The 17,709-nt window shown below is 39.1% G+C and overlaps 1 protein-coding gene across 3 annotated transcripts in view; it reads left to right on the top strand.

Moving 5' to 3' along the window:
• Positions 1 to 6,227: 6,227 nt before the first annotated feature.
• The window catches only part of ARK2C (arkadia (RNF111) C-terminal like ring finger ubiquitin ligase 2C), a 66,850-nt gene continuing 55,368 nt past the window's right edge, over positions 6,228 to 17,709 (top strand). Inside the window, exons 1-2 of one of the 3 annotated variants that reach the window (XR_011921096.1) lie at positions 6,228 to 6,724; positions 9,292 to 10,728. Coding sequence is in view for 2 of the 3 variants with exons in the window: in XM_072413501.1 (XP_072269602.1) it covers positions 6,664 to 6,724 (61 nt within the window). In the remaining variant the exon portion in view is untranslated. Of the gene's footprint in view, positions 6,725 to 9,291; positions 10,729 to 17,709 lie in introns of those variants that run through there. The other 2 variants (XM_072413501.1, XM_072413502.1) reach the window with 2 other exon arrangements.

The following is a 17,709-nucleotide window of genomic DNA, read 5'->3' as shown; positions in this document are numbered from 1 at the left end:
TAACATTTTATTGGTATGTTTAGATGTTGTAACTGAATATTGAAATTAGTATAATAAATAGTGTAAAATTAATAAACGTCCGAAAGGCCAATTGCACCATACCTGCAGGTGTCTTCATTTTTTGGGGAAGAAAAGGTTAGGTAAAGGGGGGTGGAGGGGTGGGAAAGGGTATGGTAAGAAGAGCTCTTTCCTACCACAAGGGCTTGCAATCACTGCACTAGCATGCCCCTGAAGCTTGCACCACCCTACTTCATTGACCCTGCACCATATGCAATATACTTTATGCCACTCACCACCAATGCATAGATTGCACCATTTTATTCCCCAACACATAATTCTCCTCTTCAGTCCATACATTGCACTTCTGAATTCATCCTGTTCAGCAAACAAGCACACATATGTCAGTAATCTATTAATGAAAATTGTATTACCTAAAATTGTAAAATGCTTATAGTTCCGCTTTCAGGTAAACCTGATTTTACAAGTCATTTGCAGCCTACAGGTTATGGCATGACGTATGTGCTAATTTAAATAAAATCCTGCATTGTGTGTCTGGGGACCTTGTGTATTGCAGAGCAGATGGTCCCTCTGGGAAGTGCTCGGCCCTGTCTGTGGTCCCTGGGGCTTTTACAAAGGCAATGCTAGCATTACTAGTATATATCACTTGGAATGCTTGTATTGCCTCATCTGTTCAACCACAGAGAAAATTACAAATGAAGTGCAAGAGAAAGAAAAAACATGCTGAGAAATAGGAATAGCAGATCTCATGTACAGCAATGTCTTACCAATTTTAATTTTGCCCAACTAGATTGTTTGATTATTGATGACACAATGTGAAAGGTGGAAATGGCTTTCTGCAAACCAAGGGCTAATAATGATGAGCCTAGAGTTATCCCCTTGAACAGTGGTGGATGTAGCCAACTGTGCAGAAATGACTTGGGTTCCCTTTTGGGTCCCCTTGTGGCTGAGAAGGGTATTGGGCCATACTGCAGCGGCACACTTTGCACCTCCCTATGTTTGCCCTTACCTTTGTAGCCCCATGCGATGGCAAAATATTTTTGTGCAGTGTAGGTGCAATTATTTATACATTGAGGGGGTGGAAGGGGAGACTTTTATCTAAATGTCTTTATTGTATTATACTATTTTGATAGTAGGCAGGTAGGAGGGATTATTGCAGAGGCAGCAACGCCTGTCCCTTTCTTCAATAATGACCTGTCCGATTGGGGATTCTTTAAACTGAACTTTACTTTAGCTTCAAGTCTGTTATCCCCTGATGTCTCCTCTACACTGTGCCGAAACAGATTGAAATGGAAAATTACTCTAATTGCAGCCACAGCCAGCCGGGATCGGACAGCCATGAACCAGGAATTGCAAAGAGGTAGGTGAGCCCAGGGACTGTGGCAGCATAGGAGGAGGATCACGCATCAAACCATATTACCGAGTACAGGCTATTAGAAAATATTAAACACCATTTTTTTTAGCCAAAAAGATCATTGGTGTTACTAGAACTGACCTGAGAGGTACAACCTGCTCATTGGTCAAGGGACCCCAGTAACTTCTGGAGGAACGCTGAGTAAGAAACGCTACTTTAGAGGGAATGTTTCTGTAAATTGTTGTCTGTGACAATGATTGGAAGATTTTCATTTCACTTCCTGCCCCACTAACAGTTTCTGAAAACAACAGAAGAAAAAAGGGAAGGGGCTGTCACTATGATGGAAAACATTAAATCTCACAAACATTCAAACCCTTCATCATTTTAATTAAAACGAGTATTATGTTGCATTCTTTGTTTCAACTCATGGGATTTCTTTTTCTTTGCTTCTTGTATTTTTTGCAGTTCTCAGACAGATATAACAAAACATTTTTAATAATATATTTAAAAAACCAAAAAGGAGTAAATGGGAAAAGATAATTGCTGGGGTTTACATACTTGTTAAAGCAGAGCTAAACTTGCAATACTCACCTGCTCCCATAGGGCGCCGCCATATCCTTTTCTTCTCTTCCTGAAGATGTTCTTTCTCCATCTTGATTGGCCGGGTCTAGGTTGACGTAACTCCCACACAGCCGCGGAGTTAAATCCCTGCACGTGCAGGGTATGCCAGGATTGCCAGGTCTGCGCATGCACAGCTTAGCTTTTTGCCAGATACCCGAAGTGATCAGGCAGGTAGGAGAGAATATTACAGAAGGGGCATTGCCTGTCCTTTTCTACTATGATAACCTGCCTAATCCAACATTCCTAAAAGTGCAACTTTAGTTCTGCTTTAAGGTTGCCATTGACATTAAAAAAAATTTTAATGCCTATACAAGCTGAGACATCAGAAAAACCAGGCCCCTGAATATTAAATGTGGAGAGAAAAAGAATATAAATCCATATGACGAGTATAAATTATAGATAGATCCTCTCAACACCTCACACATTCCGCCCAGTCGGCTTCTTCATAGGAGATACACGATGATAACACACTAGAGTATAATATAGAGATATAAAATATGTATAAAAAGCATGTATAAAAATATGTCATTTTGTGTGATAGAAAAAAATGACCTTTCCCCCCTAATTTCAGGTAGATTTGGAAAGGAGATGGGTTAAATGGACTGTGTGGTAGTTCAACTGGGTCAGTGCTCAGGGACATCATTAAGCGTACCTCGGTAGGTATAAAAATGAGTGGGGTGATTTAATGATTCAAATTAGATACTAAATAAATAATAATGTAATAGTTATGAGAGTCAATATAGGATTCAGTTTATTACTGGAATCTTGAGGATATACATATAAAAACATTGTGGTAATTATGTATTTTGGGTGGATTAGTAAACTGAATATAGGCACTTCAAAAATAGATGAATGCCAAGGGTAACATTAGGGTTTATTAGTTTGTTTCCTCATTGGAAATTTAGTGGAGGTTGCAGCAGTGATAACTTAGCCCAGTATTTCTCATCCAGGGTTCCTCTGACCCGAGGGCAAAATCTGGCCCCTAAAAGGAATTTTTTTGGCCCCCAAAGGAATTCTAAATATGAATTGCAGCTGGCCCACTGCTACATTGAAATAGCTCCGCTACTACAATTCCCGGCATCACTCGCGTCTATAGACCAGCGGCCTGTCTGCCTCTGCGCGGCCCCGCATTGGACGGTTTTATAGACGCAAGGAATTGTAGTAGCGGTGCTATTTCTCTATTATAGGCTTGTTCCAGATTGAACGTGAAGCAAAACCTCTTTGTTTCCATATGAAAAGGTTTTTTATCAAATAAGAAGGAAAAACTTCCTTAATTTTTTTATATTCTTTTTAACAGAAATATGAGTTCTTATAATGTGTTTTGCCACATTTGTGGTTAATGTTCTCAGGAAAAACAGAGAAGAAACATTACAGAATTTGTGAAAAAAGCATATTTTGGTATTAAACTGGGGGACTAAGATAAGTATTGAGCTCTCCATATGGTTTGTAAAACTTGTGCAGAGTGTCTACTTCAGTGGGAAAATGGAAAACTGAAAAGTTTGAAATTTGTTGTACTTATGGTATGGCGAGAGCTCAAAAGTCATCATAATGCTTGTTATTTTTGTGCTGTGAATGTAAAAGGTTTCAATCGTTACAAGAAAAACAAGAAAAAAAGTGGGAGTACCCTGATTTGGAATCAGCAAACCCGTTGGTGCTGATGTTTCCATACCAGTGTTCTGTACACTCCCTGATATTCCTGTATCCGACATGGAGGATATACAGGGAGTGTAATCCAGGAGTTAGCAGTGGAAGTGAATATGAAGGAAGTGTTTCATCAAACCAGCAGTTCTCCCAAGAAAAGCTCAATTAATATTTGACCTAAGTCTGTCAAAACAAGAATCTGAGCTTTTAGCATCCAGGCTAAAAGAAAAGAACTGTCTGAGACTGGAAGATAAAATAACGGTTTATAGGACAAGAGGTGCAGCGAACATCATTAACAAGCCAATGGTGGACAAAGAAAAAATCATTCTCCCTCCACTACACATAAAGTTGGGATTAATTAAGCAATTTGTTAGAGCTCTGAACAAGGACGGTGATTGCTTCAAATACATTGGTGGATTCTTCCCTGGATTGAGTACTGAAAAGTGAAAAAAAATTCAGAAATAAATAATTAAAATTTTACAAGTTACATGACTGATACTGAAGCTTCTGCTGGCACAGCTATGTCATGGTTGTTAAGAACTTTTTGGGTAACCATAAAGCACAAAATTATAAAAAATTGGTACAAAACTTGCTCTTACACTTTAAAAATGTGAATGCTACTATGATCATAAAGGTACACCCTCTCCATAGCCATTTGCAAAAATTTCCAGAAAACCTTGGCAATTTCAGTGAGGAACAAGGGGAGAAGTTCCATCAAGATATAAAGGTGATGGAAGAAAGATATCAGGGCAGATGGGATAGACACATGATAACAGACTACTGCTGGAGCCTTCAATGTGATTGTCCTGATCATCAGCAAAAAAAAGAAATCATACAAACTAAGTTTTTCAATTACGTCTTTGTGATTAGTTCTGTAAATATACTGAATATAGAATATATTGACATTTAGTATTTCAAAAATTTTATTTTGTATACATAGGTTTCATTAGTTTTCTATGAGGTTATTATTGAGGTCATTATTTCAAAAACTAGAGCCAATCTAGCAAAGCCAATACCATATGTGAAATCTGTGCGTCAAACATAACCTAAACCACAACCTATACCACAACCTAAAATTACTTTAATCTGTTTGGCAAGAAAATGTTTGTTGTCCAGTGTAATAGAAGGGCACCCTGAAGACCTAATTCAAGGGTTCTGCCATTATTAAAACAAAAAGACTGCTAAAGAGCCTCTCATAAACTGATTACAAAACAGTCACTGGGCTATTTCAGATTAAATGTTACAAACATGAAAATATTGTACAATAAAAACTAACTGAAGAAATTGTAAAGGATTCATTAACAGCTTAACAATCTTCTCAGGTCTTTATGAATCATCCTAAATTTGACTGGGTCATTTGATATAAATGTCAAGCATTGATTCTTGGTAATCTATTAAAATGCAAATCAATTACAATATTTTCAGGTGATCAATCTTTCAGTTAATAAAGATCAATATATGTTCTTGTGCTTCACAATTCCATAAAAAACGAATTGTGAGCCCTTAAAATACATTGATCAAGGGAAAAATTATAACCTGCCTCAGTGGGTAGCACTCCGGCCTTTGCATCGCTAGGTCCCGGGTTCGAATCTTGGTCAGGACATTATCTGCATGGAGTTTGCAGGTTCTCCGTGGGTTTGCTCCAGGTACTCCGGTTTCCTCCCACATTCCAAAAACCATGCAGTTAGGTTAATTGGCTTCCCCCTAAAATTGACCTTAGATAGTATTAATGACATATGACTATGGTAGGGACATTAGATTGTAAACCCCTTGGAGGGACAGCCAGGGACATGACTATGGTCTTTGTACAATGCTTCATAATATGTCGGCGCTATATAAATACTGTGCAATAATAATCTGACCAGTCTATGTTCCACACTTGGTATTGATTGCTTTGTCCAATCTAAAGCAAAGAATCATTTGATGGTTGATTTAATTCATTGGTATGGTCACTGATTTGTACATTCTGCTCTAATTTTTAAAATTCATGGGATTCCTGTACAGGAATTATGTTTAGATTATTGTACAGAAATACATTTGAAGTTAGCATATCCTAAAATGAAATTGCAAAGTGCATGGTTGGCCTGTAGATGTTAAAGTAGGTATGGGAAGCACCATGGCCTAGTGGTTAGCACTCTGGCCTTTGCAGGTCCAAGCATGGAGTTTGCAGGTTCTCCCCGTGTTTGCGTGGGTTTCCTCTGGGTATTCCGGTTCCCTCCCACAAACACAGGTTAATTGGCTTCCCCCCAAATTGACTTTATTAAGGGCAAAGGGACATTAGATTGTGAGCTCCTTTGAGGGACAACTAGTGACATGACTATGGACTTTATACAGCGCTACGTAATATGTCAGCACTATATAAATACTAAATAATAACATGCTGATAAAATGTGCAAATGTTTTGTGTTTTGCCTCAATTAGCAAATTGTAATCGAGATCACTAATGTGTCAATAAAATATACAACCTACTATTTAGCCAGCAACTTGCCAGCACTTGATTGACAGGTGTTCCCAAGAGTGTCTGCAGCAGCTGTGTGGCCTCTTTTGCCCTCTCTATAAATACTGCCCGAATGTCAGGGTTTGCTAACTGGGTCAGGCTCATGCAGCTACCCAGAACTACTACTCCACCCCTTTCCTACAAGCTGGCACCCAGAACAGGATGCCACCCAGTGCCCTGATAAGTGACACAGACCATGCATTTGTGCAACAATAAAAAGAGGGAGAGAGAAAAAATATAAGCAGCCATGCTTTGCCCAGACAGAAGGGAGCTTTGCCTGCCCTCCCCCCAGCCCAGCCCTCATTGGCTAGGCTGCTTTGTCTTAGGGGAGTAGAGTGCCCCCTCCCTTTGTGCAAGGCAGCTGCAGCCCATTTGAATGTATATAGGGGGATTTGAAGGGACATTTGCGATGGGCCATCTGTCTGGCAGGCAGCAGTAGTAATAGCAGCAGCAGCAGCAGCAGCAGCACAGCGCCCGTCCTCCTCCATCCAGCGATCCGCAGCTCGAATAAAGCAGCGCCCACACTGCCAGCATGGTGCTCGTACACGTCGGATACCTTGTGCTTCCAGTCTTCGGCTCTGTACGGAACCGAGGTACGGTGCTGGGGAGGGAGGGGGTAATGGGGTATCTAAAGATGGCTCTGCAATGAATAACACCACAGGGAGGGGGCTGCTTTGTAATCTGCCAGAGCCTGCAGGATTGCAAGGAAAATAAATAACAATTCTGGCAGATTGCAAATCACTTTTATATTATTCCATATATAATCATTCGCCTATGTGTATTGCTGATGATATGCTGCCTTGCCCATACATGTAATGTGTATGATATATATGTGTCTGATGGTCTTCCTTGCAATACTGATCTTATATTATATTTATTTTACTCCTATTACATAGGCAGCCTTTTCTATCATCCTTACTGTGTCAGTAGAAAAGAATCATATCATTTTATGGATCTAATTTGTATCCTTTGCTCAGTAAAAGACTCAGTAAAATGACCCTACCTTTCTACAGATCTTATATTGTATCCAATGCCATACTGACTTGCTATATTGTCAGTGATATAACATTGTATCAATCTCATTGTTATGCTTTGCTATACTGACTTTATATGGTGTCAGTATATCACAGCTTTATTTTATAGATCTGGCTTTTTATGCATTGCCATACTGACTTCTTACTATGTCAGTGTTGTTCTATCAATCTTATTTATATCTTTTTGGCATTCTGTCTACAGAGTCAGTATGATATAGCAGTATTATTCTATAGATTACATTTTACCCTATGAAATGCTGATGTATTTTTATCCTTTTGCTATACTGATTGTCCACATTATCATTCTACAGACCCCAAATTTACCCTGTGCCATGCTGACTTCCTATTATGTCAGTATAACATAGCTGTATCAGTCTATAGATCTAATTTTTCCCCTTGTGCCATACTGACTTTTATACTACGTCAGTGTCGTTCTATGAATCCTAATTTTATCCTTTTGCTATACTGATTGTCCACAGTTTCATTCTATAGATTACATTTTACCCTATGAAATGCTGACTTCCTATTATGTCAGTATAACATATCTCTATCATTCTTTAGACCCTCATATTTACCCCTGTGCCATAATGACTTTTTACTACATCAGTGTCACTCTATAATCTTAATTTTATCCTTTTACTATACTGATCGTCCACAGTAATATTCTATAGACCCCATATTTTCCCTGTGCCATGCCGATTTCCTATTATGTAGTATAACATATCTGTATCATTCTATCGACCCCATTTTTCCCCCTGTTCCATACTGACTCTTTACTACGTCACTGTCATTCTCTAAATCCTAGTTTTATCCTTTTACTATATTGATTGTCCACAGTATTGTTCTTCAGACCCCATTTTTACCCCTGTGCCATGCCGATTTCCTATTATGTAGTATAACATATCTGTATCATTCTATAGACCCCATATTTACCCTGTGCCATGCTGACATATCTCTATCATTCTAAAGACCCCATATTTACCCCTGTGCCATGCTGACTTCCTATTATGTCAGTATACCATTGTCATACTATTGTATAAGCTCTGCCTGTATTGTTAGCATGCCCAGCTTTCGACCGCCCAGTCATTTAGGAAGCAGTCAAAAAAAAATTTAGACTGAGGCTTTGGTTGAAAAGAAACGCCCGTAAAGATTCCTGATCATTGTCCTGATCACATTGCTAATGGTGAATGTGGTGTTTTGTGGTCACCTCCTAGCTCTTTTATAGGACAGGCAACATGCTTGCGTGATGCCAACCTTGCCAGGGCATTGCTTCCGGCACACACAATGGTGAAACGCTGATACATAGGATTATTGAGGGGCATGTGTGAATATTTCAAAGCTGTTTCAGATACCTATTTGTTAAAATATAAATATAAATGCATTTTGGGTTTGCAAAACGCGTTAAGGCGATGCAGATCAAATCCTTTTTTTAGTGTTTGTCCGCCAGCCCTCCCCAATCTCAGCATTCCCTTGCAGATGGGGCCACTGCGGACAAAGGGTTAAGTGAACACAAAAGAGGAGGAGGTTGGTGTGACTCTTAGAAAGGGTTGTTGTTATGATCGATCATATGTTTTAGTATTTTAGCATGAAAGTGCCTAGTGTACACACCAGTATGCAAACGGCTGACATTTGTAGGCATTGCACACTTGTATATTTCTATTTCATCAGTTGCATTAAGGCCAGCTAGACCCTGGGAGGGATTTCAGTGTCTGTTTGCCATGCTGTTGTTAGCTGTCAAGAAGCTAAAAAAAGGAGCTTAGATAAGGACCAGATGGATATGGACCCATTAGAAGTAGGAATGTGCATCTGGTTGGGGGTGGAGGTAGTGTTTTGAGTGGTTGTGTGTGTGCCCTTTCTCTATATATGTTGCTCCTAATATTTGGCACTAGATCTCCTTCCACACAGTAATGGGAAAAAGCTTACCCTTCCTTTTCTGATGAGGTCAAAGAATCACAGCTTCCCTACGATCCCTTGGCCTCTGCAGACAGGGAAACGCCAGTCAATGCATTAAAAACAAAAATGAAAAATTTAAAAGAGGCATCTATAAAAAAAAAAAATGTCTATCTTGACGATGAGATATTACATTTTGCATTTATCAATTGTTTTTTTTTTCCTCCATTGTGTAGCACAGTGAGTGACCCAACATGCTGCTCTGTGGTGTGACTCCCCTCTGCATTTACCTGTACTGTGACATCCCCTCTTAACCATTTCCTGTTTCCATCTGAAGAAAACATTGGTCTTTTATTTAAGCTGCGGTATCCCCTTCTGTCATGGCTGCTTGTCCTTTTATTTCTTTGTTTATGGGGAGGGAGGGGAGCAAAAAAATTGGTTTACTTTGCCGTTAACCCCTTGTGTTTGCATGCAGATGCAATTAAGCCCTTTTTTTCAATGCTTCGATGATGCCATCTGGTCACCGTCTCATTATTACAAACCGCTAGGATGGTATTTGTAATATAAAACATGTTTTGTTTTTTTTTTTCTTTCCGTTTCCTCTGCAACTGCATCGTCACCTTTCACTAATAAGCACTAATATTTGCCAATAAGCCAACGCTACGGTACCCAAAATAATTACAATTACGTTAGCCAAATCTTGGGTACGTATCAATTATTTCAAAAAAATCAATCACAAACCCTTACAAAAAGGTCGGACTATAGAGCCCTGCTATAAGAGGATACTAACGCTTTAAAAAAAATGAAATTCCTTTAAAAAACTTCATATTTTTCTTGTTAAAACAAAATGTAGAGAATGTAACCCTGAATCTATTATTTCTTTGTAGTCTCATTGTAGTAACATAGATAGAGCTGTAGATTTTAAGAGCCATTTTCTGTATCTTCATCTTGTTTAGCTAAATACATTGCACTGTAAATTCCTGTTAAGTGGATTCCATTTGCTCCTGGGGAGGCAAGGCCTCAATACAAGCTATTTTATTTTTTTAACCCAACAGCACAAAACCACCCAAAAAATAATGTTAACACAAAGGGGGTGATTGGTTTACTGATACATACGACCATTAATATTTGCAAATTTACCGGGAAGCGAGTGACGTGAGAGCTCAAAGTGACTCCATGTTGTTTCTAAGATTCCATTGTTCTGAAGTGCTGTTACCCTAATAAAAAAAGAATATTAGTATTAATAAGATTTTCATAGCAAATGGATGTCCGTTTAACAGGGATACTTCTTTTTTTCTGCTGTGCTATAAAGACAACTACTTCCTGTTCTTATTTTTGTGGGTAATGTTCTGTATCAGAAATCCTTTTGGACCTTCCACCTTTTTTATTCATGTACTAAGACTTAAGCATGTTCTTGTATTTTTTGACATTACCTAGTTTTCTCTGATGTAATTCTCTCTCTCTCTGTAGAGACGTACCCTGCTATAATGTAATGTGCTCTAGCCTATACATCTTACTCATTGTATGCTGCTTTTGTTTCGTTCTGTTCCGCCCCTCCGAAGCATGGTAGGCTTGCCTCTTTTTTTGTATTGTGTGCATGATGACATTGTTACACACAGTTTCACTAATACTAATATAAGAAATCTTTCAATAAAGAAACTAGTTTTCCTCTATTAACCTAGTCTGCCTTTTTCTATTTGCTGTTCTCCCATTTATTGTTGTATTCCTTTATTTTCTATTAGACTCTATTCCCTCATGCTGTATCACTATTCTCCTTTTTTTTTCTTCTGTGAGTTCAGAGTGAATGCTTTCGTAGTCCCGGGTCCCATTTTCATTAGTCCAAACCTTAGCTTATAAATCTTGCACACGGTGTTACACTAATGGGGTATAGTTTTAGTTAAAAATATAAAAGTATAAATCTATATATAGGACAAGAGATCATATGTTCCTTGAAGGGACAGATAACCTTTTACTAGGCCTAAATGGAGATTGGTCAATCTGTAGACCCTGGTTGAAGTGCCTGCAGTCCAGTAAATGTTAGCTGCACTTCCAGGCCTGTATAAACATAGCAGCAGAATTTTAATATTAAACAGGATTTATATAGCGCCAACATATTACGCAGCGCTGTCATTAAAAAATGACAGATGAATACTGACAGTGACACAGGAGGAGAGGACCCTGCCCAGAAGAGCTTACAATCTAGAATAGGTGCAAAACTCCTATTTTTGATTGGGGTACCAACAAGGATGCTGTGGGCCTCATTGATGAAATTTTTGCCTTTAAAGAACTCCAGATAACTTCTTCAGGCAATCTGTGCTGTTATTGCACTTAATTGATTGTGGGAACATAAAATAGTAAAAATCCAGTCGGACTCTGCAATTAATATCTTAAAAGTGAAATTATATTGGAGGCTATACTTAACTCACATTTCATCCATGAGGTCCTAGGAATTGATTATTCTTATTATTATTATTATTAATGAACAGGATTTATATAGCGCCAACATGGTATACAGCGCTGTAGAATAAATGGAGGTTGCAAATGACAGACGAATACAGACAGTGACACAGGAGAGGACCCTATCCCAAAGAGCTTACAATCTAGGTCAGGGGTCAGCAAACTCCAGCCTTTAGGCCAGATACGGCCTAGCCGGTAGTTTGTTCGGGCCTAGCACCGCCTGACCGATCCGGCCTAATGCCGGCCGGCAACCCGCAGCTCCAGGGCCGCGAGTTGCTGGCAGATTGGCCAGGGGGCGTTAGGAACTACTGGAGCTCCGGTGCCGCCCCCTTGCAGTGGCTCCCCTATTCCCCACGGCCGGCGTTGATACTTCCACCGCCGCGGTAAATAGGGAACGCTCCCTGAAGGGAAATCCCTCTCCTCCGCAATGCATACGGAGGACAGGGATTTCACTTCCGGGGGCGATCCCTGGTGGTGGGCGGAGCCATCAGGGTGGGTCTGGCCTAGTGTGCTCCCGCCCACCCCACAAATAGCCTAGTGGCCATAAAACTTTGCCGACCCCCAATCCAGGTGATTACGTCCAATAGTATTTAAAGTATAGCACATTACAGAGCTGAAATTCTAAACTAGTCATCTGGAGACGTAATAAGAAATTCCAATGAAATTAAATTGTCTCAGTGGTGTCACTGGTTCTGAGCTTGTTAAAAAGACCCCTTCTAATGAAATTTCAGTAATTTCTACAAAATGGATACAACAACCTTTCCAAAGCCCGTGATAATTACAAAATTAAGGCCTCAGGGTCCGGTTTAATTTAACTTGAGAACATGAAAATATAATAATGTAGAACATGTGTTATAAATTCTGCCATTTTAAAAGGAAACCTTTATCATTAAGATAAATCAATGTCACTACTCTATAGAATTCTGCCTGGCTACTTTATCATTATTTTTTTACCTGGGTCACAAATGTAATTACTTTCTCTATGTCCTGGTAAATAAAGCAATAAGTAAATATATTATTACACCAGTACCAAGGCCAATATAAAACAACTGACTGCAGCCAGGAGGAAACATTGACATCACTGAGAAAATGTCAGTGCTTACTAGGGTATTGATAGCCTATATATATTCACAAATGTCACTCGAGCCCACAAGGTAATGTTAACAAGAACATTTCTTGTTGCGTATAGCAACTAATCAGGACTCCCGCTTCAACTCAAGCAACAAGAAATGATCAAAGCTAGCACACTTTTTATACAAAAGTCACAGTTGCTTTACCTTAAACACGCTTGCCACCTACTTTGCATTCTTGCTTTTAAGTTTTAAAAGAGCTTTGTTTTTATTGGGGAAACTTGGAAATGGTAAAACAAGAATCTGAACACTATTTTCAAGATTAGGCCACGGGAGTAAAAAGGAAAAAAAATATTATAAAAAAAAAAAATAATAAATAAAATAATAATAATGCTAAAATAAGTAAAATAAATAATGAAAAACAAAAACAAGAATCTGAACACTATTTTCAAGATTAGGCCACGGGAGTAAAAAGGAAATAATATTATAAAAAAAAAATAATAAGAAGAATAAATTAAATAATAATATCAAAATAAGTAAAATAAATAATGAAAGGTTCCAGTTTGCATTCATGTTGGTACAAAAGTAATTAAAAAAAAAGATAGTAGGCAATTAAATTAAATAGGGATAAGAAAGTTTAGGTTTACGTTGTAGCTGTTTTCAGCCATCCTATGGATATTATTTGTGATTGTTTTTATATACACAAACTAATACCTAGAAGACTACAAATAAAATCTTTAAACCCGTAAGGTTCATGAAGCTTGCTAAATGATTAATAAATCATATTAATCCGAGCGGTATAGAATTTATTCCAGTTTTTTAGAATTTCGTATTTATTTGTAGTATTACACGACACATAAGGACTACTAGTCTAGAGCAGTATTTCTCATCCAGGGTTCCTCCAAAGGTTGCTGGGGGTTCTTTGAGCGGTTTGTACCTCTCAGGTCAGATTTAATGACACCAATGATCTGTAAGGGTGACATTTGTCCCACTGACCACCATGTGAGCTTTTGATATAGAAATGATATCAGGGGTTTACTGAAAGTTATTTCAAGGGTTCCCCCATGGTTAAAAGGTCAGAAATATTGATCAAAATTAAAGCTTTTTAATTCAGACAATTTGCAAAGCTGTAAAATCAGTTGCTAAGTTTTATCATGGTTGGCATTAAGGCCATACTTGGATTAAAGCTTCAATTTGCAGGCTGCATCCATATGAGTGTCCCCCTGGGTGTAAACAGAATTCAGCCGCCCTCCCTGCTTTTCGATTCTAATCTGGATTTGTAGACTAAGCCCTTTTGCTGCGACATATGCACACACACACACACGTGTTAGTTAAACAGGATACCCTTCGCCTTGCATGAATGGAAGCATGCATGTGTTACAAGGCTGCTCTCATTTCAAATGTGGTTTCTTTCTATCTCACAAACTTTTTTTATCCTCACTTCCATTAAAAACAAAAAAAAAAAAACAGTGATATTTTCAAAATGGCAAACAGGGAAAGTGTCGGGGTATCATGTGACCTCCTCTAAAACGATAACGCAACAAGATCTCCTACTGTGTGGATTACTGGGTGTCGCTATATTTTTGCTTACATGCATATGACATGAACCACTTTCAAGGTCAGAGCAAGGTCATACTCAAAAAAAAAAAATGTTTGCTCGTTTTACAATATTGATTCAACGGATATATTTTAAAGAACTGAAGTGTTAATAATGACACTTAGATGTTTTTTTTGCTATGCTGCTCTGGTAAGATGAAAGGTATAAGGTGTTTGGTTGCTGCATTAGTATTAAAGAAACATTCTATGCAGAAAATGGTATCCTAAGATAATAGGCTGAATCTCCAGTTATTACTTTTATACCAGTGCAAACTTGCTTTTGATATTGTGTTTTTTATTTACTTGTATTCTCTCCCTGTCAGAGCAGAAGTTTCACGTTCTTAGGCCACAAGACCATGGGTACCTTCTAACTAAACGGTGAGCTGACATTTCAGGGAAAGAACACAAGTAAACAGCAACACATATCCGTAGGAGTTAAGCTGCACTGTAATAACGTCTTAAAAGTCAGATTCTTACAAACAACTATTATCGACTGGTTATTATTATTATAGTTAATATTGACTATTATGTTTTAAAATACGTGCATTTTACTGTAAGGAGTGACGCAAAGTCCAATGACTACAGAGCACTCGGTTATGTCTAAAGTCAGCAGAAGGATTGGATGGACAGGTTTGAAAATCAAGTTCCATTATTATTGTAATCATTAGTTACTTAAGTTATCTACCGGTGCTCACACAACCATATACACTCCATACAAGACAGATGAATCAAGCCTTCATGATGATCTGCTCATATATGTTCATGATCTGCTATAGACCATTCGAAAGTCACTGGTGATCAATGATCTTGGTGCTCAACATTCATCCAAAATGTCTCTTTGATGCATGCATGTTGATGAAAGGGCAAGTATTACAAGTATTTTTTTGGTTGGTCAACAATACGAGGTTGGTTCTGAGATATGTCAAGGCGGGCAACGGGTCTACCAACTTCCAAGAGATGCTGGGTACAGTATTCAGAGAATAAAATGCTAGTTTTTGCACAGCAAGATTCAAACATGGAGATGCTGGGGCCCTCTAATATGTGCTGAAATATATTCATTCTATTCCCTAAAACAGACAGTGCACTTATTGCTCATATTTTAGTTTTAAGTTTTTTAAAAGTTTTTCTAAAGTTTCACCATCCTGATGGTGTGTTCGTAGGTCTTTACAGATGCCAGGCCTTATAGGAGGGGTTCCATTCTCTGTGCTGGATTAGTACAATGTAACAGGGGGAACAACCCATAGAAAGCAAGATTTTTGGAACTCCTGCTCCAGGATGAGCAGGGAGATAACAATTGCAGCAGTTAATGTAGCCCGTCAAAATCTACTTGAAACTAAATTGTGGTTTTGCATGTGCATATAAAATTCTTAGTGGTACTCAACTCTAGAAATAAAGATATGCCATCAGGCAGGTTCTTTATTGCAAAAGGGACAGGCAATGTCCCGTCTGCAATAAAACTTACCTGCTTGATCAGATTTCTTTTAAATACAGGTAAAAGTCCCCATTGCAGGTCATCTTCTTCTTCTCCTCTTCCTGGTTCCGATCCTTAGCCATCTTTGTTGGCTGGGTCGGGGTGATGGAGTTTATTTAGTCCTAGCAGCCGCAGGGGAAGCCAAAAATTGCCGGGTATCCCGACTTCCTTTGCATGTACAGCTCATCATTTTTTGACAGGACAGCGATCAGGCAGGTATGTTTTTCAATTCAGAAAGGATATCACCTATCAATGCCCTGCCTGATCTCAAATTTTAAAAGTGGAACTTTAGTTCCTCTTTAAGTGCAGAATTCTTCAAATTTACTAATCTTAAGGGACCATAAACAAGTCGAAAGATTGGTATAGTGTTGCGTATTGTTTGGTTTATCACAACTTGCAGGCCAAATGTGAGATTTTGATAAATGTTTGCATTGTTATTGCACCTACATGTTACTACAAACCATTTACATTATCCCTAGAAAGAGTTTACTATCTGATGTGCCCATCTCAAAGTTACAAATACATGAAAGCTCAGAGTCTGAATTATCCGATAATAAAAATCAAGATTTTACATTATTTATTACATTGATTCGTAAACCATAATGACCAAAGACCCTGATTTTTTTTTCACCTGGGACAATCATTTGAAAATCTAGCTTCCAGTACAGCTATTCCATGATGGTGATGTTTCGGTTAGGATGCAGCATGGCTCTTCCTGGTCACCATTCACATAGAAAATCTATGCAGTTCCTTAAACTATCACCCGAAACGATCACTTACATTATTACCTGATCCCTCCCACTGCACACCCCATTATTACCTGACCCCTCTCACTGCACACCCCATTATTACCTGACCCTCACTGCACACCCTAATATTACCTCACCCCTCTCACTGCACACCCTAATATTACTTGACCTCTTTCACTGCAAATCCCAATATTACTTCACCCTATCACTGCACACCCCAATATTACCTGACTTCTCTGACTGCACATCGCAATATTACCTCACCCCTACCACTTCAGAACCCAATATTTCCTGACCTCTCTCATTGCACACCCCAATATTACCTCACCCCTATCACTGCACACCCCAATATTAACTGACCCTTCTCACTGCACACCCCATTATTACCTCAGCCCTATCACTGCACACCCCAATATTACCTCATGCCTATCACTGCACACCCCAATATTACCTCATGCCTATCATTACAAACCCCAATATTACCTCACACCTATCATTTCAAACCCCAATATTACCTGACCCCTCTCACGTCACACCCCAATATTACCTCACCCCTCTCACTGCACACCCCAATTTTACCTCACCCCTATCACTTTACACCCCAATATTACCTTACCCCTCTCACTGCACACCCCAATATTACCTCACCCCTCTCACTGCACACCCCACATTTACCTCACCTAGCTTTCTACCTCTAATCTAGTTGAAGAGGTTGTTAGATCAGTGTGTGTGTACTGCCAGCTGAGTGGTTCTCAGAGGTGTCAGTCAGTCAGTCACATGTCCCGCCCCTTCCTGAAATGATGAGGGGGGTGAGGTAATATTAGGGTGTGCAGTCAGAGGGGGGTGAGGTAATATTAGGGTGTGCAGTCAGAGGGGGGTGAGGTAATATTGGGGTGTGCAGAGGGGGATGAGGAAATATTGGGGTGTGCAGTCAGAGGGGGATGAGGAAATATTGGGGTGTAGAGTCATAGGGGGGTGAGGTAATATTAGGGTGTGCAGTCAGACAACATTTCATTTTTGTGTTACACATACAGATTTGTGGTGTCAGTATTTTGGGGTACAGGGACCTAAACTACAGAAGCTGCACACAACCCAATCGCCCATTTAGTGGCATTTTCAAGCTATGCACAGATGTGAAATTTTGGTCTCTAAACAAACTTTCTTCTGGTTTTCAGTGACAATAGAACAAACTGTTCAGTTCTATGAAGAGGAAAAAGGGGAGGACAATGGGGAGGCACCCTGCTGTGTCCTCCTCCATAGGATATGACAGTGGTTCTTGGCTTGGTGGATCGCTAAATGACATCAGGGGAT

The sequence above is a fragment of the Pyxicephalus adspersus genome, chromosome 6 (genome assembly GCF_032062135.1).
Source record: "Pyxicephalus adspersus chromosome 6, UCB_Pads_2.0, whole genome shotgun sequence".
Lineage (NCBI taxonomy): Eukaryota > Metazoa > Chordata > Amphibia > Anura > Pyxicephalidae > Pyxicephalus > Pyxicephalus adspersus.
Note: the sequence above shows the minus strand (reverse complement) of the source record. Positions and strands in the feature narration are given on the sequence as shown.